Source organism: Saccostrea cucullata, unplaced genomic scaffold, assembly GCF_032062105.1.
Source record: "Saccostrea cucullata isolate Sc308-1 unplaced genomic scaffold, CSIRO_AGI_Scuc_v1 ctg547, whole genome shotgun sequence".
In the NCBI taxonomy this organism is placed as follows: Eukaryota; Metazoa; Mollusca; class Bivalvia; order Ostreida; family Ostreidae; genus Saccostrea; species Saccostrea cuccullata.
The window spans coordinates 307,556-335,185 of NW_026930450.1; the positions used below are offsets into that span (position 1 = coordinate 307,556).

A 27,630-nucleotide genomic window follows, 5' to 3' on the forward strand; every position below is an offset into this window, starting at 1 on the left:
ACAATGCACAAAAAAGATAAAAAAAAATTCCAGAATATTTCAACTAGTTACATGCATTTTAACCTCGCTTCTACCACTGCATTCTGTTAAGGCTTCAATAAGTGTTAAAAATCAGAAGTTTTTGTAATTTAATCACTAAATGATAAAATACAACACTTAAAGTTGTTTTTCAGTCCAAACGATGATTTAGCCACCCTAACGCTAAGCATCACCCTCTCGATGAATATTGTATTCCTCATGTAACAATCACAGGTACTTATGGACAGGACCCCCCTCCCCCCGATATTTAACCCCGGGGTTTACTGGGCATTTTTTTTATCACAAATTTTAAAATTTATTACACTTATTCATCGTGTGTACAATAAGAAAAAATCGCAAAAACTCCAAAATAATCGCTCCACAAAGATACTCTACTATACATTATAAGATCTCTCTTATAGTGTATATATATACACTGTAGTAGGGTATTTTTTGTGGAGCGATTATTTTGGAGGTTTTTGCGATTTTTTCTTATTGTACACACGATGAATAAGTGTAATAAATATAATTTGTGAAAAAATGCCCAATAAACCCCGGGGTTAAATACTGGGGGGGGGGGGGGGGGTCCTGTCCACAAGTACCTGTGGTAGCTATATCACAGCAGCAATAATCAAATAGCACTTGAATCAAAAGGCTTAAGCCTTAAAGAGTCAGAATAACAATGCTAGCAGGCATAATTGTAGCTAAGTCTGTTCAATGAAACATTTTATTTCAGAGTCAAAAACTTATCAAAATGTATATTTTGTTGACAAACATTTTCGTCCGAAACAAAATAAAGTGCAGACAAAACACGCTGAACACATGGCATTTGTCACGAGAAAGACAGACTTTTAATCTTCTTTGTACTCGTTCTCTCTTTGAACTAGTTCTCTGCTCATTCATCATTTACGGTGTAACCTCATCGGGTAATCGGTAATCAGCTGATCAGATTAACGTGTTATTGTGTCGCGTCTCCCTGGAATTCTTCCTCATGTTACGCTTACGGTTAAAGTCACGACCAACTGCCAACCATTTTCAACTGTGTGCTGTTATTTTATATATTAATTAATTCATTAACATTTTATATGTAAAACAATGAAGAGCGTATAATACATATACTAGTATACTGCTGTTTCTTTTCTTTCAGAAGCGCCATCTACAACGACCCAGAAAACATTTTCTCCACCAGGTAGCTTAAAAATAGCTTTCGTGATTAAAAATTGATTTTAAATCCGAGCATTCACACTTTTCCATTATAATGATATATCAACTTGATGAAAAATGTTTGGTTTACAGGATTATGGAGATTGTCCATTTGAATTATTCAAAGCATTTAATAAAGATGCCAACAAGTTATTTATCATAGCTGACGAACAAAGTAAATCTCTGTGATCATTTTCCCTATAATTTTTGAATAATTGGTCCAACTTGAAAACAGGTCTGCTAAATCACAAAATTTATATAAAAATATATTTCTAATATTGCAAAAACCAAGATGGCAGTCTTTGGTTAGGACAAAGCATTGTGTTTATTTAAATTTTTTGCATGATTTCTAATCGATAGATGTAATTTTCCAGACATCCACATCTTCGGCCTGTACCATGATTTGTCAATGAACTACCATGCTTGAATTTGATTTTACTCTTTTGGTCCCTGTTTTAGATAAATATTTTTGATGAATTGATGTATATTTCTTTATTAAAATAAAATTTATTTTTTGATTTACTTTGGTTGTCAATAGTGTTTTGTTTATCAGTGTATAGAAACAGTGGAATGAAATTGATGTTGTGATTTTTGTCCGTTATTCTTACTATTGCAGACATATACATTACGACTAGCTCCAACTTTGTTGAAGTCGGTCGTACAATAACGGTGATATGCAATGCAACCGCCATAGATTTGCCCACCGGAGACATAGACTGGTTTGTAGAAGGACACAAAGTCAGAGAAAATTCGCGCACCACTATAACAAAGTATTCCTCATTTGTAGAAAAGGTGATAATTAGTAAACTGACAATAACAAATGCACAGCTACAGGACGCCGGAACGTACGTTTGTCGGACGTCCGAATCTCAGATCAGCAACACAAAAATTCATGTTTTAAGTGGTAAGAAACTGCTATGGAAATGTGTCGTTGCTTTGAATGTAAATGCGTAATTTGCCGAATCCCCAATTTTGTTTAAAATTTTGATGTATCCTTTTTGTCACAAGGAGTTATTCCCTGTTTAGTTACCACACCGATATTTATAAGACAAAGTACGTTGAAGCTTTACTTTCGACATCGCTTCAAAACTGAGATTTTATTGCTAAATATGCAGTCATGATCAACTTTTAGTCAATTGTTGCCAATTCTTTACTTTTATTTTGATTGGTCAGTCACCTACGTAAAATATGTTTTGTTTAATTTGATTGGTCACCTCTGTAATGTTGTGAAATCTCCCTGGTACATCCTAAAAGCTGTCTGTTATATTGTTGTACCATAGGATACGGTCTCTGTCAATATGTTGAATGCCAGTAGTCTTCTTAATTTATTCATAGATCTTCTGTATATTAGCTATGTTTCTTCTCTCGTAAATCTTTTTTTATTAACTTGTGTCTCCTATGGAATTTAACTACTTTTCACAATATTCATAACTTGTATAACTTTAATTCCAGCAAGGTCTATAAACTCCAAGCGAGGAACAGATAGCGAAGGTAAGTTCTTTACATCTCATAGTGATATAACACATTGATAAAAACTTTATAAAGAAAAGTTAATTTTCAAAGAATTTCGAATAATTAGTACCAAGGAGTTTCACAGTGACACATTTTTGTTCCTATTCCTTTTCCCTTTTCTTTCTTTTTTGTGTTGCAAAATATAATCATATTTCTCTGATTGTATTGCATAACCTCCAATCGTAATTTTGAGAAAATAGATATGGTATGCTGAAATTGGAAGCAAGGTTTCTTTCAAATATATCTTGTACTTATGCTACAATAATTTTACATCTAATTATCTAATTAAGTTTATGAATATACTATTATGTATGTGTATTTTCCATTTTAGATCGCTATGCCAAGTCACAAAGGTCGTCTGCATCATCTTTGTTTACGTCATTTCCTGGACTTTTTCATCTGTTACCTTGTGTTATAATTCACTATTGTCGGACTTAGTTGTTATCTGTTTTCAATGAATTAATTTTCTATGCATTATATTGTTACATAAATATATTTTTCCACACTTTTTGGAGTTTTCAAATATGTTACGCAATGGGTATGCATCTATCAGAAATTTTCCTCTTATTAATAGATGAAGTGCTTATAATTTGTTATAATTTTTAAACAGCAAAATACAATGCAATTTCGATTAATTTTGCTACCTTTGACAATTTTAGACAGCGTAAAACTATTGAGTAAGGGAAAAAACAAGGAGCATCTATACATTGCATTAGAAATGCAAGAATTATCTCATGACGTTATCATCACCAAAAACAGCTGAAACAGCGTCTTTTTTAAGAAATGTTTCTCTTCCCCCCAAAAAAACTCATATTATACATGTCGTACTTTTCCCTCCAAAATAATTCTTTAAATATAAAAAAAAACGGACAATGCCTATACATGTAGTAGTACATATTCAGGGTTTCAGCAAATAACAAAAAACTTAATATATAAATTCATAACAAAATAAATAATAACGATGATGGTATCAGTTTTGAACATTAACTAAATTTAATATGAAATAATCGACGAAGATTTAAAGGAGAAGATAAAAGAATTAATGATCAATCTTCTATACATGCAACTACTTAGACAAAACGGATCACCAGGAAATAAAACATATACACCTGGAGGTGGAAACACCAGGTGTTGGATTTGGTCCCTTTAAAGAATTATCGTCCCTATTGACCATTTACACCCGCCCTTGGCCCCGGTTGTTAATGAAGGATATGGAGATAACGAACAGTATTCAATATCAAAGACCATAAAACAGTACAAAATAGTAGCAGAGTAAACATGGACTTCCAAAACATCAGAGGTGGAATCAAAAGCCATGGAGGAGTGGGCATCCCCTTCTGACCGGTCACACCCACCGTGTGCTCCTTGTCGTGATCAGGAAATAACTGGAAAATCCGTCGTCAATTCAGTATATAAATAATGGTCTAACAATAAGTACAAAAAGGGCAGTCAGCATTTGACTCAGTGATAAATTGTATTTGCTGACAAGGCCATTGAATCGACCATAGAACTTACGAAAAGATGACTTTAAACGAGACTTCTGATATTCTTGTTTCATCAACTTGTTTGTCAATAATTTACCTCATTTTAGAAATTGTTCTTACGAAGAGCATGCTCTTGCGTATATCGAATCATGCAACTAAAAGATATATAAACTCCGTATGCAGGTGATGAAGGTATATTGCTGCAAACGTAAGGGAAATTGACGATAGAAAAGTTAAAATCTTCACGTTTATCATAGAGCTTGGTTGTTAGATTACCATTAACGTCTTTTCCAAGTAAAATATCCAAGTATGAAACAGATTTGTCAGATTCTGTGGTATCTTTTTTTCTCAAGCTCACCGGGATATATCCTATCGACATAGGAATGGAAATTACCACTAATACGTCGTCGATATATCTAAATGTTGAGTTGAAGGCCACAGCAAGTGTTTTTTTTTTCTCTTCACGCATAAGAGTTTGCACATCTCATTATATAAATTGTTTCTTAGAAGAACTTGGATTTAATTCAACAGATGGTAATCCAACTTATACTCATAGTTCCCTTTCTAAGGAAAAAAAATTCTTCAAAATCATATGTCAGTTTTGAATATTTTATATATCCCGAAAAACAAATATTGGATTCCGAAACTTCATAAGAATCCTTACAAACAAATATGCAGTGCGGGTTCCAGTAAATGTTCAATAAAGCCTCTTTCTTTACTCCTCACTAAGATATTGACAGTAGTGAAGGATAAACTTCAAGACTACTGTGCAACAATATACTGTAAATCACTTTTTATTCACAAGAACTTTATTTTGGCGTAATTACGCGAGATAAAAGGCTCGCGAAAATTTCATTCTCGCGTATATTAGTATTTCTTAATATAAGAATATAATATAGAGCAGTCATCACAATTCGTGAAAATTTTGTCTCGCTAATAAAGAGTTAATGGACACCTCGCAAAAATAAGGTGTCGCGAAAATTAAGTGATCTACAGTATTCAAGAAGTGATGTGCTACATTTATGGGAGACGATGACGATTGTGAAATCAAAGTTTTCACGTTTTCATAAGGATCATTTTATATTTTGCCATTTATGTCTTTCTTTAAGAAAATATACAACTGTGAAACTGATGTGTAGGTTTCTTTTGGTTTCTTTGAGTTTGAAGGGATATATCAAACAACGTAGGAATGGAATGTCAGTTGATTCGATACGCAAGAGCATGCTCTAAGTAGGAAAATTATTAAAACAAGGTAAATTATTGATAAAAAAATTGCTGAATCAGGAATATCAGCAGTCTCGTTTCAAGTCATCATTTTGTAAGTTCTGTGGTCGATACAATGTTCCCGTCGGTACATATAAATTTATCATTAAATCAAATACTGACTAAAGTTTTTCACACTGATTGTAAGGCCATTATATAACGTTGAATTTTCGACGGATTTTTTTTTCGTTGATTCGATACACAAGAGCTTGCTCTACGTATGAACAATTTCTTAAACGAGGTAAATTATTGACAAGCAAGTTGATGAAACAAGAATATCAGCTGTCTCGTTTAAAGTCATCATTTCGTAAGTTCTATGGTCGATACACTGACCTTGTCCGCAAATACAATTTATCATTGAGTCAAATGCTGACTGACGTTTTTTCAAACTAATTGTGAGTCCATTATTCATACACTGAATTGACAACGGATTTTCCCGTTATTTCCTGATCATGAGAAGGAGCATACGGCGGGTGTGACCGGTCAGCAGGGGATGCTTACTCCTCCTTGACACCTGATCTCACCTCTGATGTTTCGGAGGTCCGTCTTTTAATGGTCTTTTGATCTTGAATACTTTTTGTTATCTCCATATATTTCATCAAAAAAATTAGAACAAAAAATTAGAACATCATGAAATAACAAAGCAATTAAAACTCATTCCTCGATAATTTTTTTGGCAGTGGCAAAAATAGAATCACAATGTATGAATCTATAAAGACATCGCCTCTTAACTACAGATTTGTGTCAATCGTGATCATTAACCATAAAAAAGATTATTTCTCACATCATCATGAGTATTGTTCTGGTCTTCCTGTTAATCTTTGATAAAGAATTACAGAACAAAATTCACTCTTCGAAATCTTTTTATTTGAAAATGACTTTCGAGGTAACACATTTCTGTAAAGAAAAATAACAATTCCGTATTTTAGAAACACGGGCACCTGTTGTACATTCATTGGTTCGATTGATAGCGTAAGTAGATTAAACATACGTTCAACTTTCAAAAATGGAGAGACCCCAAATATGTCTTATTTACTTCTTATTCATTCATTCATTTGTTCACTCAAAAAAATTTGAATGGTACAAGAGGTACATATATACATATTTACAATAATTATGGACGAGCAGAGTTTACAGGAGGACAGACAGCGTCGAAAACTTTTGCGATAAATATACACAATTTTCTTAAGATTGTTGAATTTTCTTAAAAATACTGCAACATTAATTAAAACTCGAGTAGTGCGAAGGAGTGATTTTGATGCCAAGTTAAGTTTGTCGTGCGTTGGTATTTTCGTTAAAATATTGATTTTTTTTTTTACAATCCTTTTTACCATTAATGTTGATTACGTCATTTAAACATGTTGAAGGAGCATATAGATATTATCTATTGTTATATCTTTTATTTTAATGTCACACTGAATTTCTCATACAGTCACACATATCACAAATATATATATATTCAAACATCTGTATAAGAATATGTACAATACAGAATCAGAATAGAATAATTATAATTGAAACATTCAAAATCAGTGTAAAAGTTTATAAAGAGAGAGAGAGAGAGAGAGAAGTAAGGTTTTTCTTTACATATTGTTTCCTAAAACATACTCAGTTTCGTTTAAGCTCACCATCAGAAAAAAAAAGTAAGAAAGGAGAAAAAGAAAGTCTTCTTATAATCTTTACCCACAGAGTTTATTAGTATATCTTAAAGTATCTTATGGACATGCATTTATGTTTCCTTTTTCAAAACTACATACAAGTTTTTTACATAAAAAAAATGTTTGACAGGCCTGTTTCATTTTGGATATTTTACAAAAAAGGGTCGTTAATGGGATCTTACAACAAAGCTTGATTATAAACGTGGTGACTTCGAATTTCAGTTGTCAACTTCCCTAACAAATGCAGCAATATACCCTGCATCTGGGATTTTTATCTCTCGGATTCGGAAAGTATGCTCTATGTACTTGTTCGCCTAAAGCGAAGTATGTTATTGACAAACAAGCTGATGAAACAAGAATATAAACAGTCTAGCTTAAAGCCATCCTTTTGCAAGTTCTGTGGTCGATACAATGGCTTTGCCAGTAAATACAATCTATCATTAAGTCAAATGCTGATAGACGTTTTTCATACTATCTCCATATGTTTCATCCCAGTAATTGTCAGTCCATTATCTACACTCTGATACTCCGCTATTCTCCGGTCATGACAAGGAGCAAACGGCGGGTGTGACGAAATTCAGGGGATGTTCACTCCCCTATGACACCTGATCCCTTGCACCTCTACAGTTTCAGAGATCGGTGTTGGCACTGCTCCGGATGTGTATTGTTTGAATGGATTTTTTAGCTTGAAACCTAACGTTATTTTCATACATATGTACATTCCATTGATGTTATTTCATTATTTAGTTTATTATTTCAGTAATGTTTGAGTAGCTATTATGTCATTATCTGTTATAGTGAGATTGATTCACATTAATTTGCTTACAATTCATTTTTTTAAATTGGCTTTCTTTTTATTGTGCCCCGTTTTAAGTGTCTCTGTAAACGTTTGACAGATTTTCCGTTTGCATTTTCACGACAAGGAGCACATGGCGGGTGTGACTGTTTGACAGATGATGCTTACTCCTCCTTGTCTCCTGATTCCACCTGATGTTTTCATAGGTCCTGTTTTTGCTCTGTTTCAATTTTGTATTGTATCAATAAACTTTTAAGTTTGTTTATTGTTCGTCTTCTTCGTGCTTCGGTGATATCTACGCATTGAGCTCAATAAGTCACTCTGTTTGAAATTTACACTGTTGTACCTATTTATTTGCATCTTTAATTTTTAGTTTTTCTGATAAAATATTTTTCTTTTCTTTGAGCAAAGAGACCGATACTTTTGCAAGATCTGCTTTACCAAATTCACTGCTATTTAACGGGAGGCAGGAGTGAGGATGCTCTGTCCTTCAGAGAACCAAAATGCTTATTAGAATTGAATTAGGGGTCCACTAACAACTGTTCAAGTATTAATATATATAGTTTTGGAGTATATAATCCCTTATCTCGTAGACATGATATTCTGGTTGAAAATAATGATTCCACCTTCAGTTGATATTTACATATGCTAGTAGATTATCCTGAAGTGAATGGACAAACTCTTTTCTTCACCCTAGAGGACTGTTTAAATCTTATTACGTAGGCAAATTGAATAAGATTTACAATAGATGGTTGGCCCGCCATAACCGTGTATTTGTTTGATGTATTACAGCTTCTTTGTGTTGGAGCCACTTAATTATTTATAACCGAAGTCCACGTGAACTTAATTTTCTCATAAACCACCCAAGTTTTACTGCTTTTTGATAAAATTACCCTCTTTCTTGTCATTCAAAAGCGGTAAAATTAAATACATACTCGGAAAGTAATGATATATGTTGATTTGAATATGATGTTAGGCTTTTCGATGCAGTGGTTCGTTTGTTGGAGTATGGCTGTATATGATAATCAAAGTCATACACTTAGAAATATCTAATTTCCATCTTATAAGGCTTAAAGGACCTTGTCTAGTCCCATGTGCGAGAATATACTTTGTAATAAACTAGAAGCGACTTTATATATACTGGTCCTTGCTGTCAAAGCAGGTAACAACATTGTCTTTGTTTGTAAGGTTCATTATATAAATTGTATCTTAGAAGAACTTGGATTTCATCTAAGGGACCAGGCAAAATTTATCACAATGATGGGACCAGTACAAAACAAAATTTTCATTTCTAAAAAGTACGTGTCTCATGGCTTTGGTATTTAAAAAATATCTCTGTTCCATGCCTTGAGACTTATAAAAAAAGTTATTGTCCCATGGTTACATCTCGGTGTTAGTGAGATAATTGGATTTACAAAACTAAAGAGTCTCTCAGACTACAGATATTTCAAACATCGAAAAAATGTTTTTGTTTGTTCATTAAAAAAATTTTTCATCTGTTGTAATATTTTCCATTAAAAGATTTATATTGCCATTTTATCCTTCTCTTAATTCAGTTTCAAAGATATGATTAAAAAATATATAAAATGAATATTTCTCTTGGGTTAAAACTGCAAGTCATTGAAAAAAGTTTGTGTCCCATGGGTACTTAATGCTAAAAATATTTTCTCCCATGGTTTCTTCGATGAAAAAAAAACTCATTGTCCCATGCCCGTTTGTACCGGTCCCATCATTGTGAAAAATGTTGCCTGGTCCCTAATGGTAGTGGTAATCCAACTTATACTCTTAGTTGCCTTTCTAAGGAAAGAATTCTCCAAAATCATATGTCAGTTTTGAATATTTTTAATATCCCAAAGAGCCAAAATGAAGGTGAACAACCATATCTATATTGGATTCCGAAACTTCAAAAGAATCCTTAAAAGGATACATAGGGGTTCCAGTAAATGTTCAACCAAGCCTCTTTCCATACTCCTCACTAAGATATTACCGGTAGCGAAGGAGAAACTTCAATACTGTGCAACAATATATTCAAGAAGTAGCGTAAATCAGATATGAATACTTAAAAATTCCAAGGAACTTTTGGACAATTTGAAATAACAAAATTTTTACCAAAACACACAAGTACTCTGAAGTTGACATCAAATTGATGCTTGAGTTTCTGATTGACAATATCTTTTACCGGTATGTGGTTTGGAGACCAGGTCTTTCAACAATCCATCGGAATTTCCATGGGTACCAATATTCATATGAAGCAGAATTTGTCCAAAAATCTTTTATGTGTAAGAAGAAAACACTTGCTATAGCCTTCAACTCGACATATATATATTACGACGACGTATTGTCGATAAACAATGGTACTTTCCATTCTTATGTCAATACGATATATCCCGGTGAGCTTGAGATAAAAGATGCCACAGATTCTGACATATATCTGTTTCATGTTTGGATATTTTACTTGAAAAGACGTAAATGGTAATCTAACAACCAAGCTTTATGATAAACGTGATCATGCGCATGACTTTAACTTTTCAGTCGTCAACTTTCCTTATGCAGCAATATACCTTCATCGCCTGCATTTATATATCTCAGTTGACTCGATACGCAAGAGCATGCTCTACGTATGAACAATTTCTAAAACGAGATAAATTATTGACAAACAAGTTGAAGAAACAAGAATATCAGCAGTTTCGTTAGAAGTCATCATTTCGTAAGTTCTATAGTCGATACAATGACCTTGTCAGCAATATACAATTGATCATTGAGTCAAATGGTGACTGACGTTTTTCATACTAATTATTAGTCCATTTTTATAAACTGAATTGACGAAGGATTTTTCCGTTATATCACGGTCATGACAAGGAGCACACGACGGGTGTGATCGGTCAGCAGGGGGTGCTCACTCCTCCCTGGCACTTAATTCCACCTCTAATGTTTTCGAGGTTCGCGGTGTTTGCTCTTGCTCTGCTCCTATTTTGTATTGTTTTATGAACTTTTGATCTTGAATACTGTTCGTTATCTCCATACATGTTAAAAAATTATGTTTCGTAGATAGAAATTATAATGGCTATTATATGTGGATGATTTATGCAGCTGCGTCATCTTTTGTAAGCCCCCGGTTAGCTTTTTTTTATCTTATATTAAAAATTACGTATAAAAAGGTATAGGAAAAATAATGTATAAATATATGAGAATGATTTTATATGAATTAACCAATTTTTCCCAAAAAAGCTAAATTCAAATAAAATAATTCAATTGCCACAGAACTCTTAGAAAATATTATAAACGCGATTTTTTCGCAAGTTCTGTGGTTGATAGTAAAATGACAATAATTCAGCAAATACAATTTAAACTGGCCTGCGTTTTTCATACAAATTGTTAGCCATATTTATCTCTTTTCATACTCTCACGATTGTATTTATAAATTACACCACTTTTAGGTGCATATTGAATCATGTACATAGCTGAAGTATAGTTATTTATTAAAGGGATATTTTCCACTTAAATGAAGACAGAAACATAAAATGTGATATAATTATTAAATGCAATTAAAAATGAGAAATAAAATGGTCTCATCTCATAAATATTACAGTGTATGCATTTTCCCAACTCATGACATCTGACGACATTTGTTCACACTGATGACAACATTGATGCACTATGGAATCCCATACAGGGAATGCGAATTATACCAAATGTCGACCCCCATATTTTTGCATTTGTGCATGGATTTAGATTGTAAAATTTTAACATTTTATATATAAAACATTAGTACCGTCTACCATTTCCAATATATTTTATTTGTGTTGCAATTTCTTTGACGTTTTATTTTATTTTGACTGAACTACATTGTTTATATACTAGTACACTCTGTATATATAATCCACAGATTTGTCCATTTGCCCGATCAAGATAAACAGCACACGGCGAGAGTGTCTGGATGGCAGGGGATGCTCACACCATCATTGCACCTGATCCCACCTCTGATGTTTTAGAGGTCGGTGTCTGCTCTGCTCCTGATTTGTTTGGTGTACTTTTGGGGGTGATTACTGTTTTTTGTCTAAATATATCATTCATTATTCATGACGAAAGAAAATATTCCTAAAGTAAAGTGTATTAAACAATGGTATTTCGTCATTATCAAGTTGACAAAGTTTGTTAACTATTTTATTAACATTCTAAAACTCAAATTCATTTAAGAATTTTGAATTGTTAAGTGTTACACGGACCGTTATAAATTTTATACAAAATTCGTTTTTGGAAAATTTAAGATAAAAATCAAAATCTTTAAAATTCTAAAACCTGTTTGGAAATTTGAAAGTTAAGGGTTTTGAACTGAAATATCACTCTAAATCATTTTAATAGAAATTTGAATTGTTAATTAAGTGTTATCATGAAATGAAAGGTCATCTTTTTACAAGACTGATTGTTGCATGAAAAGATTTTAATTTCATGCTAGCTTTGAGAGTTTTAAATAATATTATAAGAATAATTATTCCTGTTTGAGAAGTTGACAAGATGTAGGGTTACTGGGAATGTTTTCAGATCGGGATCGGTATTCTTCAAGGAAAATGGCTGCGCCCATTCGAAATAATTTTCGTCCTGACAATCCTCAAAATCTTGGTCAAAACATGCGTTTGAATGCATCTTATCATGCTTCAACGGAAAGGAACCAACAAACAAATGATAATTTTAACTCTAATTTCATGCCAAGGCTTCAATTCGAAAGACCACGAAATATGTTTGAAGGACCTCGCTGGCAGGGAAACAGTGTAGTGCAAAATAATTTCCAAAGACCACCACCAAGTATTAGACAAGGATTTTATCACCCACCAGCATTGTCCAACAGTATCCCTGGACCTGGACCACTAGACTCTCCACATAATACTAGGATTCAGGGAAACACATCCGAAATGCCAATGATATATGGAGATATGACAGGGAATCTACCTAACCAGGGCAATAGCAATGTTAACTTTCAACACATCAATCCATATCACGAGAATATTCAACAATTCCAAAGACCCCCTATGCAACTAACACAGCCGATGTCATTTCAACAACAGAACATGCCACCACCCAATCCCATGCAGTTTACAGCACCACCCCCTCTTCCTCTTCAATCAGTGCCGCCACCAAGCTTTACACCCAATACTGTGCCAAAGTTTGAACCAGAGAAAGTCATCGATGATTCCACTGAAGCAAAACAGAGACTGGAAGTCTGGCTGAAGAAAAGGGAAAAAGGAAAAATTGACCCAAATGTGCATGTTTCATCCTTTAAAAGTGTTTCAGTAAGTGAATTGGAAGCATTTTTTATACAATAATTGGCAATGCCTGTTTTGCTTAATATGTGTTTGAGTGTAAATATTGATACATCATCCCAGCCCTAGTGCTTACCATGTTTACAATGTACTCGCTTGTTGACCCTTTAAGATCTTTAAAAGATATATAAACCAACTAAACTGAGTTGAATATCATGTTTCAAATAATTCAGAAAATGGATATTTTCGAAGATGTATACTGTATACAGGGAAATTTTCGCCCCCGTTTAATTTTCGCTCCTTTCGCCCTCGTCGGAAGTGGGCGAATTTAATACGGTACGAATTCAAAGTAAACAATATAATATCTTAAACAAAAATCTTTCTGGGCGAATTTAAAACAGGGCAAACTTGTTTCCAAATATGAAAGGGCAAAAATAACACGGGGCGAAAATAACCCTTTATAGAGTATTTAAAGACAATCTTTGGGATAATTCATCTTTTTTTTTTTTTAATGTTATCCAATATATATATATATATATATATATATATATATATATATATATATATATATATATATATATATATATACAGGTTGTAATTTTACTTCCAATAGTTTGGCATTAAATCATATCTAATTCCCTCTCTCAAACAATTTAATTTTTTTTTCGATAGATTAACTCCACTCAAGCCAAGCTGAGAAGAATGATGTTATTAATGGCACAACTTCAACAGGAGACCTCTACTTTATCAGATGAGGGGAGATCAGCCCCAGACAATGTGTGGGACAACCAGAGACAGAAAGTTCTGATCCTAAAGGTACAACATTTAGTCTTAATAACTAAAGGTATTAAAGGTGTCAAGACCTCAGACAGATTATTTCTATTAACAAATAAAAAAAAAGTTCTGTTAGAAGCAGTATTAAAATTCAGTGTCAGATTTGACATTAATGTATACATGCCTTTATCAAACCATTAAATGGCATTAGATCCTAACACTCTTTCTCTTTTCTTTTTTTATTTTTAATCAAAAAATGTTTCTAACAGTGTAGCTATGCAGTTTTTGTCATAATTATATTTCATTGAATGGAAGATTCTTTAAGATATACTTTGAATATTAAGAGATTTTATTGATCAAACATTAAACAGACAGAGCTTGAGAAAATACAAGAAGAGATGAGTGATGAAACCACAATTAATCAAGTCAAGCAAAAAGTCCTACAGCAGAAAAAGAAAAGGGTAAGAGGACTCTTTGAGAGCTTTATTTAAAATGAAACTTTAATATATGCATTAAAATTGTATTAGAATATCTTTGAATTTTTTTTAATGTAAGATTTTATAGAGGTATAATTAGTGAAAATTGGAATTAAAAATATGTAATGCAGAGTAAAACATTTGATATTGAATTTGCTTTTAAAGGATTGTTATTTTTAGAATACAATGGAGACTTCTTTTTTTCAGTCTGGTCAAATGAAGACTTGTTTTGAAATAATTGCACTTTTGATTCCTTCATATCCTTTATCTTAGAGCAAATATATTTTGTATCCTTTCTAGTATTAAGTAATTCTTAATTAAAGTTTTTGGATTAGTTTATAAAAAGTTTAGTGATAATTGAAATTCTGTCACATTGTCTATTTAGTAATGGAGGTACACGTACCATATAGTATTACATGAAAATGAAAATTTTTGTTGATGCAACTCATGCACCTGAATTACTTCATATTCAGAGTTGTATGAAATTCAGCATTGAGAAAATTTTTTTTAAAATTCCTATTTGCTAACGATCTGTCTTACTTTGAGAATATTTCTCTGGATCAATCGATCACACATATGTTTGTCTAAGTAATACATGTACAAGTTGTTCTGTCATTTACTGAAAACTCAATGTTTAATGATTTATACATGTACATAAGTTTTTGGTCTCAGGAAATCAATATAAGTACAAATTAGTGGGATAACTTTTACCAAAAGCTTCAAATATCAAAAATACTTCCAGTTTTAAAAATAAAGAAATAGAAATCCCTAGTTTGTAAATGTCTTTATCTTTCTTTTTGTTTGATAATAACAATAAACATTACACCAATTTTTTTCAGGAGAGACTCAAACGAAGAAGGCAAGAATTATGGGAAGAAGAGAAGAGGGAAGAAGAAAGGAGAAATAATTTACACGCTGAGATTGACGCATGGCAGGAGAAATTAAGGAAGAAAGCTAACGAGGAAAGAGAGGTGAGACAGGGGTTATCTTTCTTTAAACAGTAATGTAGTTTCCATGAATATGGTATATACATGTACATGTACTAGGTGTAGGGCTGGGTATTGGCCAGAGATTTCGTATTGCGATATTTTTAAATGTATTGCGATATGTATTGCAATATTTTCTATGTAATCAAAATGACATTTTCTTACTATATTTACGTTAATTTACATGCAGAATGTACAAAACTATGATAAGTAACCAACAGGGGAAAAATTTTGTTGATTTCATTTAAGTTATGCTCTGAAACGTTCCCACAAAACAGCTTCTGTCTTACTGTTTGGCTTGATAACAAACCTTTCATAAGTCCATTTTTATATTTAATGATAAAATTCCTTAAGGTTTTGTCAAAGGTCAACATGTCTAAAACATTATTTTTGCAATAGCTCCAAAGCTATGTCTGGTATAAAATCAAAACATTTACAGTTTATAAATATATCATTGATTAATAGACAGAAAGTATCACTTGATAACAAATATTTTAAAAAAAATTTTTTTGGAGAAAAATTGTATCAGAAAATGTGCATATTTTAAAAAATGCACCTACTTTATTCTGTCCTTTTTGTGAAAACCATCATTGCAGAAATAATATGTTTATCATTGAAGGGCAAGTTGGACGTGAATGGTCTCTGAAAGGCTGTTTTTGAAAGCATGACATGTATAAAGACAAGACCCCTTTAGAACCCGCCATTTGCAATGTACTTTCACTTTCAAGTCTTAACATTTGGACAAAATAAACAGGAAAAACAACTTTCCAGAGGTTATCGAAGTCCAACTTGCCCTTCATCGATAAACATATTTTGTTTCTGCAATAATGGTTTTCACTATAGGCACAGAATAAATTAGGTGTATTTTTTGAAAATATGTGCATTTTTAAGAAGAATTTTTCTCAATAACTATTTTTTCCAAGTATTTTTTTATCAAGTGATACTTTCTGTCTGTTAATCAATGAAAAATTGATAAACTGTACAAGGTTTAACTTTATACCTCATATAGTTTTTGGGCCATTGTAAAAATAAATTTTTGAACATGTTGACCTTTGACGAAACCTTAATATAAGCATATTGCCAATATATCGATATTACAAAATCGTATTGCGATACGATATTTTTTGTCATTGTATTGCAATATATTGAAATACCGATATTATTGCCCAGCCCTAACTAGGTGTTTAACTAAGTATGTACAGTATCTGTATTACTTACTGCTCAGGTAAGACTTATACAGACTCTGTGACCCCAGACCTCAACAGTGATTTCCTCAAACTTTGTTGAAATCACCATCAGGTACTTGTAAATTATATATTTGTGTGATTTAAGGCCAAAGAACTGAAGAAGGCAGCAGATGCCATTCTAAATGAAGTCAGGAAGAAGATAAGTGATGTGACCAAAACCATGGACTTATTGAAGGGAATCCAAAAACTGAGGAAACTCCGCAGTGATAGACTCAAACAGCAAGGTCAGAGATCATAATGCAGTATAAAACCAAAACAAGTTCTGATTTCAATCCGTAGTGATATGCCAAGGTTAGACAGCACTATATTGCATAAAGTGAAATTTGTTTCCCGGACAACTCCTCATACAATATTTAGAATGAATTGATAGCAAATCAACTGTACATAATCAGAGAAAATATCGTACTTGAATTTTGATTTTGGATTATTTATGATGAAAATACCTATTTTTGAAATGTTATTTTTAGGTAAAATATGTTCTCAGGGTACATTGATATTCTTGGTTTGTCACTTCCTACAGTTTTGAAAATAATTTTTTTATAATTCATGTGAAATATATCAGTACTTTTCAAACAAAAGGAAACCTAGTTTGTTGTCACATTAAAAGCTTTCCCCTTGTTTTTCTTATATAGGTGTTCATGCAAACCCTGCAAGTGATGAAAAATTTAAAGACGTTATGGATGAACAATTCATAACCATGAAAAAACAGAAGGAAATTTACCTAGCAGAGGAGAGGGCGCTGCAGGTATGATACTCTTCACATTAAAGTTTACCTTCACTGTCTCTGTTCTTGTTGTGGAATATCCATTTTACTGCTAAGATGATTTTTTCAAGGTCATGCTGCTGTAATGATTTTTTAAGGTCATGTTGCTAAAATGATTTTTTTAGGTCTTGTTGCTGCTGAAAAGAATTTTTAAGGTCATGTTGCTATAATGATTTTTTAAGGTCTTCACTCTTGTTGCTAAAATGATTTTTTAAGATCATGTTGCTAAAAGGATTTTTTAAGGTCTTGTTGCTGCTGAAAAGAATTTTCAAGGTCTTGTTGCTAAAATGATTTTTTAAGGTCTTGTTGCTAAAATGATTTTTTAAAGGTTATGCTGCTATTAAGATGATTTTTAAAGGTCATGCTGATAAAATGATTTTTTAAGGTCATGTTAGAAACTGAACATGAAGAGACGAAGGAGAAAGCGCGAGAACAGCGAGAGAAAATTAAGAAACTCCGAGAAGAAAGGGAACATAAAAAAATACAGGAAATCATGTTTGGGAAATCAGGTAAATTATTATATGTCCTAGTGGAGTCAAGTTTGCTGCAGCAGGACTTACACATATTTTGATACCTCCATCATCATGATAAAGGCAATGGTTCCTAACTCCTAACTTTAGAGAGTCAGTTTGGATTTATAATCTAACATTTCAAAGAAGATCCAAAGCCATATCTTCCTTTGCAAGTGTAAAGAACAATTAACACTTTGAGCTCTGTCTTCAAGCACATTTTTAAAAGTTAAAGATGTTTCAGACTGAATCAATATGTAATAAACATTCACTGAATGCTCTTTTCATTTATTTAATGAATGCTTTGTGTACATATGAAAAGCAAAAACTTCAAGATAAAAAAGCAAAAACTTCAAGATAATAAAAATTTTTAATTATTGTATAATGCACACCTAATACCAGAAAAAGAACACCGTATAATTTCTTTTAGACACATATATAAATTAAAATCATTTTTTAAAAAGTCTTCATATTTTAAAAGTCAATCATGCTATTAAAGTGAACAAACATAATAAATTGACAATACCCTTGAAGTGAATTTAAATGGCTATAAAATGTGTGGTGAACTAAATGGATACATGTATAACTAATTAAGGTTATAACCAAGCTACATCAGCCATCCTTGACACTTTATTATATGCAAATTAATAAAATACATTATTTTTTTGTTTCATTTGTTTGTTTATTTTTTAAACAGGCATATTCATATACAGTGAATCATTCAGCTTTAAAAAAAACTGCAAAGTTAATAGTTTAATACACAGATATAAAGATAAGAATAATGTCGTACTTACAAAAAATATTATAAAAAGGTAAAGTATATATTAATATATAGGTACAAGAACATGAAAAATGTAGAAAATATATCAAATAAAATATTAAAGTTCATGTGTTTATTTTAAATTACAAAAATACATAAAAAAAAAATCAATCAAACACCTCTGTCCCATGTATTTTATTGTATGATTTTCTATCTTATTACAAATATTTTACAGAGAACATCTCTGACAGTGAAGCCATGTTTCCGTTTTACCAGTTTTATGATCAGGCTAATTACAGCTACGAGTCTTTCATCCAAATCAGGTAAAAAAACTCTCAGCATTCAGTAACAAAATTACAACCCAAATACATGTTTCTATGGCTGTGCAGAGTATGTAGAAGTCAAGTAATATTTTTCTTTGAGTATCATGTAAGATATGGGTATCACATGTAAAGGAAAAGAATAATGAGGATAGGACTTATATAGGCAGTGCCTGCTGTCCAACTCTATTAAGTTTATTCATAATAAAATATTGTTTTAAAAAACAAGATCAATGATATAATATTTCTAAAACACAAGCGCAAATTATTTTGAGAGGTTAGAAATAATGCTTTATGTTTTGGACCCGGAGGCTACATGTTCTGTATATATTTCCATAAAACGTTTTATTTTAACAGACAAGACTGGGACAGGTTTATTGTACCGGAGAACACACCAGGGGGAAGTCGGATCCCCACCCACTTTGTGGCTCCTACAGATCCTTCATCAGAAAAATGGGCCAGTGTTGTAAAGGACACATGATATCCTGTTTAAGTCTTAATGTTAAGGCCAACTTCTTATAAGACACTTGAAAATATTAAATTTATACATTGAAACTATCCCTGTTGTAAAGTATTTCATAATGAGTTAAAAACATTCACAAGGATGAGCAAAAGGGTGCACAATAGACATAATTCAGTTTTGTGGAAATGCAGTTTGACTGTTGATGAGGATGTAGAAGGAGAAAAGAAAGAAATCTGTCGGCTAAAATTATAAGTCTCCATTACTTTTGAGAATTTAATTTCCACTTCCATGTATTTACCTGAGGATTTCTCATGGAACACAACATCAATGGAGCCTAATTCATACCCAATGACCTGATAGGTCTCATCTCGCAATCTCAGTTTGAAATTAATTTTTTTCTTGACAAAATCGTAAAGCGTTCCTTTGATTATATTCCCCCATTGTAAATCCAAAGACCCATTTTTTTCTGTAACCTTAACCTCCCCAAATAAAGAATGACCAAAGGTGCCCGCAAATTCCTCTGAATCTCCTACATATTTCTCCTTTACATTCTGTGTTGGTAGCTGGATTGGATAGGAGCGCCGCCAGGGTTCAGGGTAGGAGCAGATGGTGGATTTGTTTAGCCATGGAGTGTGACCTTGAAGGATGTCCTTCAGGTAGTAGGCGAGGGGATAGAGGTCCCTCTCTAGGGACACGGGATACAGTCCATTCTGTGTCACTGCTATCCCTATCTGTTTGTTTGGGTCTGTTACCACCACTGTGGAGTAGGAGAACATGGATCCACCATGGAAGAAATCCACGTTAGCTGAAACAATGGATTAAATGAAAAATTTTCATGAAAGATTTCACAATTCATTGTATAACAAGTTCAGCTGATATTGATGTTAGGAATATTAAATGTTGCAGAATTACATGCCACTCTTCATTTTGAAAGAATTCTTTAAAAACTTGATATACAAAATCAAACTTTAATGAGAGCAAAAACATCAAGCACTACAATGATAAATATATATATATATATATTTTTCAGTTTTGATTTTGATGTGGAATTCTTAAAAAATGAATTCGGACCACCGCGAGCCATGTTCGATCCGGGTTCTTTTCAATTATTTAGTTTACAACGGTGATATCAAAATTTTAACTTAATAAAGAAGAAAACAAGTAGACTTCAACTCGACATTCAGATATATCGACAATGTTTTGACAATGGTAAATTCCATTCTTATTTCGACATATCCTGGGGAGCCTCAGATAATCACATAGTCTGACATATCTGTTTCATATTTGGATATTTTACTTGAAAAAGACATTAATGCTAATGAAACATACGGAGATGACAAACAGTATTCAAGATCAAAAGTCCATAAAACAATACAAAACAGGAGGAGTTAGCATTCTCTGCCGACCGGTTACACCCGCCGTGTGTTCTTTGTCATGATTGGGAAATAACGGAAAAATCTGTCAATTCAGTGTATGAATAATGGACTAACAATTAGTATGAGAAACGTCAGTCGGCATTTGACTCAATGATAAATTGTATTTGCTGACAAGGTCATTGTATCGACCATAGAACTTACGAAATGATGACTTGAAACAAGACTGCTGATATTCTTGTTTCATCAGCTTGTTTGTAATTAATTAACGTCGTTTTACAAATTGTTCATATGTAGAGCATGCTCTTGTGTTTCGAAACTGAACATTTAAATCCCGTGTGTAGGTGACGAAGGTATATCGCTGCATAAGTAAGGGAAGTTGACGATTGAAAAGTAAAAGTCGTCACGTTTATTATATAGAGCTCGGTTGTTAGATTACAATTAAGTCTTTTTCAAGTAAAATACCCAAGTATGAAACAGATGTGTCAGACTCTGTGCATGAACTGACCATTCGTTGATTGAATACGTTTACGCCAAATGCATGTTTACATATCACTTCGAACACGTGGTTCAGATCAATCTATGATCATGTCAGTGGAGTGCAAAATAAAAAAAAGTTCTTATGAACAAAATGCAAAGATTAGAAACTATGAAAGATGTCACGGGCGTTTTAATTTGTTGTTAACTAAAAAATGTGTTTAATAAAATGTATATATAGTTAGTGTCAAGTTCAGAACACCAGCACTTTAAGGGTAAGGAAAACGAGCAGCTTCTCGTATGCATTTAAATGGACAAAACATTTTTTTACATAACTATGCTCGTGGTCACGTGTTTTAGCCAGACAATTGTATTCACCGATAGTACAATAAAGGAATTTATCTAGCGTAAAATTCCTGCAGTATTCGTAGTAACCCATGATGCAATTCTCATTCAGCTGATTGGTCAGTTAAAGTCACATTGGTGCCTCATTTGCTAATCTGACGCCAAAAAATATAGTCCCGGTTCCCAGGCAAAAACATTTTTCAAAAAGAAATTTTAATTCATGATAGCAGAAAATTTTATCATAGATAATACTTATAATTTAAATTTGAATGAATTTAAGAGAGATCAATTGAAGTACATTTTTACAGAATGATTTTATAGGGTGGTTAAAACTAAAACGCAACGTAACTTTTCTGTTTACCATGTCTTCACGTGCTAGTCACTTCCTAGCCACATTTCCGTGAATAATTTACCCTATCTCGCTGTAGTCTTGCGAACTCTCGCCAGAGCCACTGCCAGAGCTACTCTGAACTTATCGGGTTTTATAATGTGTAGAACACCGAAAAATAAAAGGTTCCGAACACATTAGTAGGGGTGTTGAAGACCACAGCAACTGTTTTCTTTTCGCTCTTAAGATTTTGCACAAATTCTGTTTCATATGAATACAAAAAGAGGTCTGCTAATAAATGGGTGCAATTGGTACCCATTGGAATTCCAATAGATTGTTGAAACACCTGGTGTCCAAAAACAACATAGATATTGTCAATCAGAAACTAAGCATATTTTTGTCTAACAACCATGCTTTATGATAAACGTGATGACTTACTATTCAATCGTAAACTTCCCTCTACGTATGAACAATTTCTTAGACGCAAATTATTAACAGACAAATTGCTGAAACGAGAATATTGCCATTTTAAAGTCACCTTTTCGTAAGTTCTATGTCAAAACGCTGACCTTGTCAGCAATTGAAATTTATCCTTAAGTCAAATGCTGACTTACGTTTTTCATATTGTTAGGCAATTATTTTCACACTGATTTGTCGACAGACTTTTCCGTTATTGCCAGATCATGACAATGAGCCAGGGTTTAACCGATCGGCAGGAGATGTTCACTCCTCCGTGGCATCTGATCCCACCTCTGATTTTTGGAGATCCGTATTTCCTTTGCTTTAATTTTGCGTTTTTCAGTTGGCTTTTTTGAACTTGAATACTGCTCATTTTCTCCATATGTTTCATTAATGAAAAAAAGAATGCCCTAATTATGGAGAAAAGTATCACATATACGGTACCGTGTTTAAAAGAAAATGGTGAAGAAGCAATTTTTACCTCTGTAGAAGCGACCAAACCAACCCATTCCATACCAAGAGGTGTAGGACGGCTCAGGGAAGGTCTCATACAGACCAAAAGCATACTGAGTTAGAATGTCCAGTGCCTGTTTTGGTAAAACCATGTCGAGAAAAACCATGCTGTCCACGATTGTCTTCTTAGACATTGTTTTTCCTTTGCTATTTAGGAAAAACAGCCATTTGTTGAAATCTGTCGGTGACATACATATCCCTCCTGCCGGGGAAAAGGAACCTAACCTTAAAATGATAATAAAATGTTACATTAACTTAGATGTTCTTAAATTCCACACTCAAAAAGTCTAATCTGTAATGACCCTTTTGAACTGAGACAGAGAGCCAAGTACATTGCACACGTAAACTTTCCCCAGCACGTGATTACCTGTAGAATTTTGTATCGCTCATCTGGACGGATCTGTTGATGATCTGATGTGGCTTACTAGTGGTGTTCAGGGTAAAATCTAGATCGTCCACTAACACTGCTGAGTCCATTCCTAGAGGATCCAGTATCATCTCCTTCAGTAACTCAAAGTAAGGCTTCTTCCCTATCGCTTCGGCTGCCAGCCCCGCCAGACTGTACATTAAGTTATTGTAACTAAACTGACCACGAAAAACTCCTTTCTTTGGGATAAGGTGCAATTGTCTACAAGAATTTTTAGAATGACTTGGTATTGTACATAATGCTTTAAATATGAGATGACTTAATTACTGCATACTACAAATATGAACTTTCTAACAAAACAAGAGGATCAAGTACAATGACTCGTAGACTTGAAGTACTGAAGTTATTGTAAGGCATTAAATCATTATTGAGAAGCTTTTATTGAGTACTAGCAGACATTGTATTCGTAAATGTTATAATGCTGGATAAAAGTAAGAAATGGTTGCGAAAATCTTTTTAGTTTTCAACAAAACCGATAATGGAATCCTTTCATCCGTCAATTAATCTGATGTTATCCGGTTGCAAGCCAGAAAAGCTTTACTAACATAAATATTTAGATTTCAGGAATTGCCTTCACCTGAGAAGTAAATTTCTGTTACTCTCCGAATAAATCTGCGCCATCAGCAAAGCGTCAGCTGAGGCAACACCGGAGCGATGTGACAAAATGTCTGCTAGTGTGACCTGTGAACTTATCACGGGGTCAGAAGTCAAACCAAAGTCATCACCAAATATTTCCCGTAAAGTTGTCATCCAGGATAAACTGAAATTATGAAAGTATTTTTCATCAAAAAAACTTAATACTTTACAAACAATGTCCTAGTACATTTTATAATGAAATAAAATAACGTATTAATCAGTCACCAGAACATGTACTTTTTTTAAAAATGGATATAAATTAAAATTGTATCAGTTAATCTATTTTGAAGCAATTTTATACATCGAGGGTTGTCCCAGAAAAACGAGAACCTTTTCAATATCTTTTGTTTCAGTTGGACTATTTATTTAGAAATTGGCATACATAAAGTCTACTCACCTTCCTCCCCGACTCTTGTCACGTGTTATGAGGGCAGCTAGCAGAGCACTTGTGAACGCCTTAGTCGTAGAACCGATACACGAGACTGTGTCTTCGGTCATAGGGGTGCCTTCCTCCGCGTCCGCCACCCCATAACCTTTGGCCAGGGACTTCTCCCCTTTGGTTATACTCAACCCCAGACCTGTAAACCGGTACGTAATTTAAACAGAGAGTCATTTTGTGTCTTTTTCATAAAGAGAGCTTTAATTCTAGATTTAACTTAGTTGAAGGATTTCAGCTTGCTATTCCAAAAATGAGATGGACGAGCAGAGAGCAATACACATTGTAAATCGCTGAATATATCAGATATATTACACACAAAGAGAACTCTCTTTTACTGTCTTTATGTTATTACTAAATGTGTGTTCTTATGGTATTCATTTACCACTTTCACAAGAAACCATTCCAAGCCGTCTTAGAGTCCTTACCTTTTACATTTTGGGAAGATCATTGAACTTGTACATTATCAAACAAGTGACTAAAGACTTTGATTCATACAATCGCTAAACTAATGAAGATTTATCAAATTTTGTAAAGATTTTCAGCAAATCACATTTGATAACACATTGAGCTCAAACCTACACTTAATGAGTTTTGCTAGATGTCTATGTATATACAGCTGTAGTTCTTGTCTTGATTAGTTTTTTTATTCAAAAAGTAAAAAAAAAATATTTCTTGCGAACCTGAAAGTATGCATTCTAATTGTACATTTGTTCCATGCCTTGATCCTGAATTCGTATTACTTTTTAATTACTTTTTTTTTTAATTTTACATCGATCCTTTTCATGTTTTGATCATCTAAACTTAATAAATTAGAGAATGTGCTGATAAAAATAAATTGTTTTATTTTTGTGACCTTGTTTTATTTATATTATCATTGAATAAATACTCTTGTTCCAAATGTCGTTTATTCATATAAGATGTCAAAGTAAATACAGAATTGTTTTTTTTTTTTCCAGCCAGAATGTCTAACATCTTTTTGCCAAGAATCGTATGACCTACCTGGAATTCGCTTGCAGTTCATTAATTCCTTTATCATCTCATCTACGGCTGATTGCTCAGATTCCGTGAAAACTTCACACCTAACTAAATACCTAGTTCCAAGAGTTGCAAGGTAAATCATAATAAGCACATTAAACCTGTTATGATCCATTATTGTTCTTGATATTTTCCTCCCTCTTTGCTCTTACTCACTGAGTATTATTGGAGCGGCCGCTTCCGACCGTCTATTACACTAAGTGTATAGCATCCTTCATCAGTTTCCTGAGATTGAATGCTTTAAATCTTAATGTCAGTTTGTGTTTCTGTTCTTCTTAACAGATTAAAGATTATATAAAACTGTACTTTATTGTTGACTAATTTTAATAATGTACTTTTAACCAGTTGCAATGAGGGACTATCCGCACATATTCTTTTATAGTCTCGTAAAATAACCAGACAGTAAACATAAAATGTTGAACGTTAATAAGGCAGGGGCATTCAATTTTTATGCTTTATTTAAATAGCTAGGTCAATTTGAACATTTTTATTTGTCTCTCTTTTGTTATTTCTTGACCATAAAGCATGTCTCTATTTGACATCCCAGTTCAGGTTTCCCTCTTTACATTTTTTTTCATTTAAATTTCGTATTGAAAGTTAAGACTAGTGAAGGACGTTGTGACATCTATTTTTCGTATTTAAACGAAATGAACAGTTTCATTATGGTTTTATCCTTTTTTACATTTATATCTAGGTGATGACACCTTTTTTTTGCCAATAAAAAGTAATTATTTGATCTGTAACATGTTATGGATGTATTTAATGTTATTAGGGTTCCACTCCTAAAAATACAAATCAGGAGTAGATCAAAGACGGACCTCCAAAACATCAGAGGTGGGATCAGGTGCCATAAAGGAGTGAGCATCCTCTGTCAACTGGTCACACTTACCATGTGCTCCTTGTGTTGATCGGGAGAAACGGAATGGGAAAACCGTGGACAATGCAGTGTGAATAATAGACTAGCAAGTAATAATAAAAAAAAAACTCGTCAGCATCTGACTCAGTGAGAGGCGTTTTAAGGCTTGGTGGTCATAGTATCGACCACAAAGCTTGCGAAATGATGTCCTCAAACGAAACTGTTGATACAATATTTTTTAAAATTATTTACTGCATGGTGTATTAAAGAATTTAACACAAATAATACTTGAAGAATAAAAGATTCGCTTAGTTTTGTCTGATCGAATCCAGCAAATATCAAGAGGGTTTGACAATCCTCGTTTGCGAAGTTAATTAAAATAAATTATGGTAATGACTACATTATAAAAACTACTTGCGAAATTAATTTTTATTTCTTATTTAACGAGGCCGAGTCTAATTATTTCTGCCCTAAGGATTTTGATAAATTTTTGATAACTAATTTTTACGGTTATATTTATTGTTTTAGGATTAAAAAATCGAATGTTAACCAACCCGATTTCTTAGTGGGCTATCTTAAATGTTGTCAAACTTTACTATTGGACCGTATGGGAATTTGTTGGAAAATCGCCAAATTATTACATTTTCCCCATATTTTTTGTACTTCTGCCCTAGGGATTTTTTTTTTCATTCAAGTAAATGAAAGTAAATGTAAAAAGTCACCAAATTGTGAAATTTAAAAAAAGTTCACCATCTCGATTGGTCTAGGTAGTAATTACGGAGTTTATTTTTTCGAAGCCAAATACCTCTAAAATTGCCATTTTACGGTATAAATACATATCTTTGCTGATGAATTATCGATGCATACAATTTTTTTCGGCATAAATAGCAATTTTTAGATTGCTAGTATGTTTCTTGGGAAGATATGTCATCAGTTTTTAGTAAAATATCCATGGACGTCTTGAACATACAAGCGAGTCATGCATCAATCTTCAGCGTCATGCATTGCTTACAAAATCCGAAATGTTAGAGCCATTTCAACGTTCTTTTTCCAATAATTGTCGTAAAATCACATTTTCAGATCAGTAGGAGTTACAAATAATGTTAATTTTGTATTTAAAATAAAATAATTTTCAAAAGTATACTCTCACACAAATAACTGCATGAAATTAAAAAGCTGCGCAAAGTGATGCGCACTCGAATTAGACTCGGCCTCGTTAAATATTGAACTTACTTCATATAGTTGACGTGTA

General features: G+C 32.9%; 3 protein-coding genes across 3 annotated transcripts in view; 2 read left to right on the top strand and 1 right to left on the bottom strand.

Moving 5' to 3' along the window:
* Nucleotides 1–3,232, top strand: part of LOC134228637 (hemicentin-1-like) — a 29,152-nt gene extending 25,920 nt beyond the window's left edge. Inside the window, exons 4-7 of the mRNA XM_062710315.1 lie at nucleotides 1,166–1,207; nucleotides 1,838–2,125; nucleotides 2,674–2,712; nucleotides 3,065–3,232. Of these exons, the coding sequence (XP_062566299.1) occupies nucleotides 1,166–1,207; nucleotides 1,838–2,125; nucleotides 2,674–2,712; nucleotides 3,065–3,171 (476 nt within the window). The 3' untranslated portion in view covers nucleotides 3,172–3,232. The remainder of the gene's footprint in view (nucleotides 1–1,165; nucleotides 1,208–1,837; nucleotides 2,126–2,673; nucleotides 2,713–3,064) is intronic.
* Nucleotides 3,233–12,475: 9,243 nt separating this feature from the next.
* On the top strand, nucleotides 12,476–19,644 carry LOC134228639 (programmed cell death protein 7-like). Its single transcript, XM_062710317.1, has 9 exons — nucleotides 12,476–13,222; nucleotides 13,865–14,008; nucleotides 14,338–14,427; nucleotides 15,282–15,413; nucleotides 16,761–16,899; nucleotides 17,308–17,420; nucleotides 17,824–17,947; nucleotides 18,943–19,030; nucleotides 19,385–19,644. The coding sequence occupies exons 1-9, from the start codon at nucleotides 12,503–12,505 to the stop codon at nucleotides 19,506–19,508; spliced, it is 1,674 nt and encodes a 557-aa protein (XP_062566301.1). The 5' UTR covers nucleotides 12,476–12,502; the 3' UTR covers nucleotides 19,509–19,644.
* LOC134228638 (uncharacterized) lies at nucleotides 19,604–25,682 on the bottom strand. Its single transcript, XM_062710316.1, has 6 exons — nucleotides 25,487–25,682; nucleotides 24,446–24,626; nucleotides 23,990–24,172; nucleotides 23,353–23,613; nucleotides 22,954–23,210; nucleotides 19,604–20,295 (listed from the first exon to the last, which is right to left on the bottom strand). Exons 1-6 carry the CDS (start codon nucleotides 25,635–25,637, stop codon nucleotides 19,604–19,606), a joined length of 1,725 nt encoding a protein of 574 aa, XP_062566300.1. The 5' UTR covers nucleotides 25,638–25,682.
* Between the last annotated feature and the right edge of the window lie 1,948 nt (nucleotides 25,683–27,630).